Source organism: Camelina sativa, chromosome 5, assembly GCF_000633955.1.
Source record: "Camelina sativa cultivar DH55 chromosome 5, Cs, whole genome shotgun sequence".
NCBI classification, from domain to species: domain Eukaryota; kingdom Viridiplantae; phylum Streptophyta; class Magnoliopsida; order Brassicales; family Brassicaceae; genus Camelina; species Camelina sativa.
This window is the reverse complement of record NC_025689.1, coordinates 28,831,050-28,834,503: the sequence shown is the minus strand read 5'-3', so window position 1 is coordinate 28,834,503 and position 3,454 is coordinate 28,831,050. Positions and strand designations below refer to the sequence as shown.

Here is a 3,454-nt window from a genome sequence, read left to right as displayed (position 1 = left end):
AAAAAAAAAAAAAAAAAAACACAACCCTCTTGAGATATTGAACTCAGATGATAGAAAAACTATTTCTTTAAAGATTAAACCCCAATTTACAATTCGAATTATGCAAAATTCAGCCCTAGCTCAAGAAAAAGACTCATATGATGATTTAAATCAGATTCTAAAACAATACAAATTTGTAACCGAACCTTAGCATCGCTAGCCGCGAATAGATTCTCTTCAAGCTCTGTCACATCCATTGATTCCTGACCCAAACTCTCTAAACTGCAAAATTTACCCAGAAATTATTATAAAAAACAGAACAAATGAATCATAACTACAATATTGATTAATAGAAATTATTACCTTGATATGATCTTAACCCAGAAAACAAAAGAAAAAAAAAAACAGAAATTTTTATGCAAAGATGGAAAAAACTATGCAATAACGGAATTGAAACAACTCCACAAAAACCGGAAAAATCTTACGATTAATAGAAACGCGAAAACGAAATTTATATTATTAAAAACAAAAAAGATAACTAAAAATAAAGCTGCGAAGAACACGTGTGGAACCAGCAACAACCAAAAATGGAAAACAAAAAAAAAAACAGAACAGAAGAACAGAAGAGATAAGATAGAGAGGTCAAGGACACAAAACATACCGGAGAAATTGAGACCGGCGACGGTGGTGCCGGCTTCATAAACAAAATCAAGAAGATAGGTGAGAAATTAGGGTTTCTGTTCTTGGCAGCGATCCATGGGGGTTGAGAGAGACAGAGAGAGAGAGAGAAAGATTTATGATCTTTTTGAGTGGTGGAAGTACTTAAGAATATGTGTAACCTAATTAAATTAAGTTAAGAAACGGCATTACCGTGACGTTAATTAATATTTTATTTGACTAATGAACGGTTCTTTTTTAGTATAATTTATTTAATTACTTGTTTTAGGAAGTTTTGCAAGACATGTATGTTGTAACTGAGTTTTTTTCATAATTATTAAGTTTAGTACTAATTTGTAACTTTTTTGACTTTGGTTTAAAAGATTAATTTTGGGTTAGTTAGGACTTAGGAGTATTCAATTAATTTTTTTTTTTTTTTAAAGAGTTTAAGAGTATTATGGTTAACCTTTTTTGAGAAGAGATTAGTGCGTTATGGTTAGCAAATAGTGCGTTTTTTTGTTCCATAAAAAATGTTAGTGGAAACATGAACTTATTGTCAGTTAAATTATGTTATCCCACTTGAATATTTTTAGCATTTTTTATTTTATTTTGTAACGTTCCAGTTCCACCATATCTTCAAATTGAGTTTTTTTTTTTAAATATAGATTCTAATTACATTTTCTTGAATAAAAAACCCACTCAAAGATTTGCTTCTTCCATCCACCAGGCGAGTTGGCGTTTTGTTTTTTACGCCTTTTTAATAATTCATTTCGTTTGCCTTAGTACACCACAATTTTTGTAGACTATATAATATAGACTATAAAATTAATTATTTTGTGAAGTAATTTGGTGCAGTGACAGAAGGTAAGTCCATTTGTAGAAGGCACCATTACATATGAGATCGAGTCTTGGCTCCTACGAATGTAGGAATTTGGCTTCCGCGATTATAAGTGATTTCGGATTATACTTTTTTTTTACAGGGTAACAAAATCCAAGCAGGAGTAAAAAAGGAGGATATTACGAAATTTAAGAAAGTTCTCACGAAAGGGAATTGGAAAATCATTGAAAAATTTTCAGTCACCAAAGTGCTAGAGTTGGGATTAATTTTAATCACTAGATTTTAACCATATAGAAACACGGATACGGTTACAGACAACCACATATTGTCCAAAAAGCATTTTTAAACAATAACATAAATTATATTTTATATAAAAAATGCAATATAAATAAAATAAATTTCAACTCATGCTCTAGCGCACAGATCCTAATCTAGTATATATAATAATAGTATATACAATTAATTTATTCTCTATTTAGCTTACAATGGTATGATGATCAAAACCTGTAATAAATAAACTATAAACTGCTAATGGGACGTTAATTGTTGTAATTCGTGAATAAAACAATAAATGGTACCAAATTAGCAACAATAATCAACTTAATAATTGAGTGACAAATAAGATAATTGTAAATTTATTAGGTTAACACCAAACTCTAACCGTTTGGATCGAAGAAAAGCTTAACCAAAATATATACTCACAAATTATAGTTCGTCTTGGTTTGTTGAGGTTCAATTGTTCAAGTATCAATGCAAGAATTGATTTCATGATTTGATTTCAAAAAATAATGTACAAATTTTTTGAAGAACTTTTAGAGAGTTTTTAAAGATCCTGAAAATGAAGAACGGAATTTGAAGATCTTAATTTGTAACATGAAAATACGAAAAACTTCAAAATCTAAAAGATATATAATTGGAAGTGATGGGCCGAGGAAACTATGATTCCCCAAATAGTAGTGTGGCTGATGCTTGTGAGGGCAGCGAATGGAGGCTCCCACCACCAAGACCGGATACGGAGGTTTCACTTCATGCTCATCTAACTACGATTCTAGTGCCAAGTCAGTCTAGTCGTGCGGATTCTTATTGCTGGATTGTAGATGGTCTTCCCTGCAATGGCTATTCTTCCTCAAGAACTTGGGAGGCTCTAAGGCCTAGGCAAGCTGTAAAATCATGGTCTAAGATTGTTTGGTTTAAAGGTGTCCCTAAGCACGCTTTTAACATGTGGGTCTCCCACTTAAACAGGCTTCCAACAAGGCAGAGATTAGCTTCTTGGGGCCTAAATGTCTCTACCCTTTGCTGTTTATGTTCATCTTATACGGAACATAGAGACCACTTGCTTGTAACTTGTGATTATGCAGAGTGTTGAGATTGTTAGTTCTGATTCAATTCTGGATTGATGATGGTTTGGTTCTAAACCGGAAATTAAGGAGTTAGAAAGAGAGATCCACCATTGTTGTAAAGCTCGGTTATGAGCTGTAACCTTTTCTCACATAGTGAATTTGCCGGATTGATTCGGCCCCAGACGTAGGTGTAATCACATCGATTGCACTGAACTGGGTTAACAATTGTGCCTCGCGTTTCTTGTTCTTTACTTTACAAAGTTCTTGAGCTGAATTTGATTAGGTTTAGAAAAGTGTTCGGAGTTACTTTCAGGTGTGAATCCTAACAAAGTGGTATCAGAGCGTATGTTCTTCTTCTAGATCCAATCGATGGCGGTAGCGGCGGCGCGAGTTGAGATTAAGATGTTCAATGGTGATAGCGACTTCTCGCTATGGAAGTTTTGGATCTTGGCACAGCTTGGGGTTCTTGGTTTAAAGAATATTCTCACCGATTTCAAGCTGACCAAGATAGTTCCGTTAACGAAAGAAGAGGAAAAGAAGATTGCCACAGAAGAATCATCGGACTCCTCGTTATCATAGACTAAAGAGGTTCCAGATCCAGTCAAGATCGATCAATCGCAACAAGCTCTAACGCTAATCA

At 33.6% G+C, this 3,454-nt stretch overlaps 1 protein-coding gene across 1 annotated transcript in view; it reads right to left on the bottom strand.

The window, feature by feature from the left end:
• LOC104787764 (U-box domain-containing protein 7) overlaps positions 1-792 on the bottom strand; it is a 3,927-nt gene extending 3,135 nt beyond the window's left edge. The window contains exons 1-2 of the mRNA XM_010513396.1: positions 641-792; positions 186-261 (exon numbers count right to left, since the gene is read on the bottom strand). Coding sequence (XP_010511698.1) covers positions 186-236 — 51 coding nt within the window. The 5' untranslated portion in view covers positions 237-261; positions 641-792. The remainder of the gene's footprint in view (positions 1-185; positions 262-640) is intronic.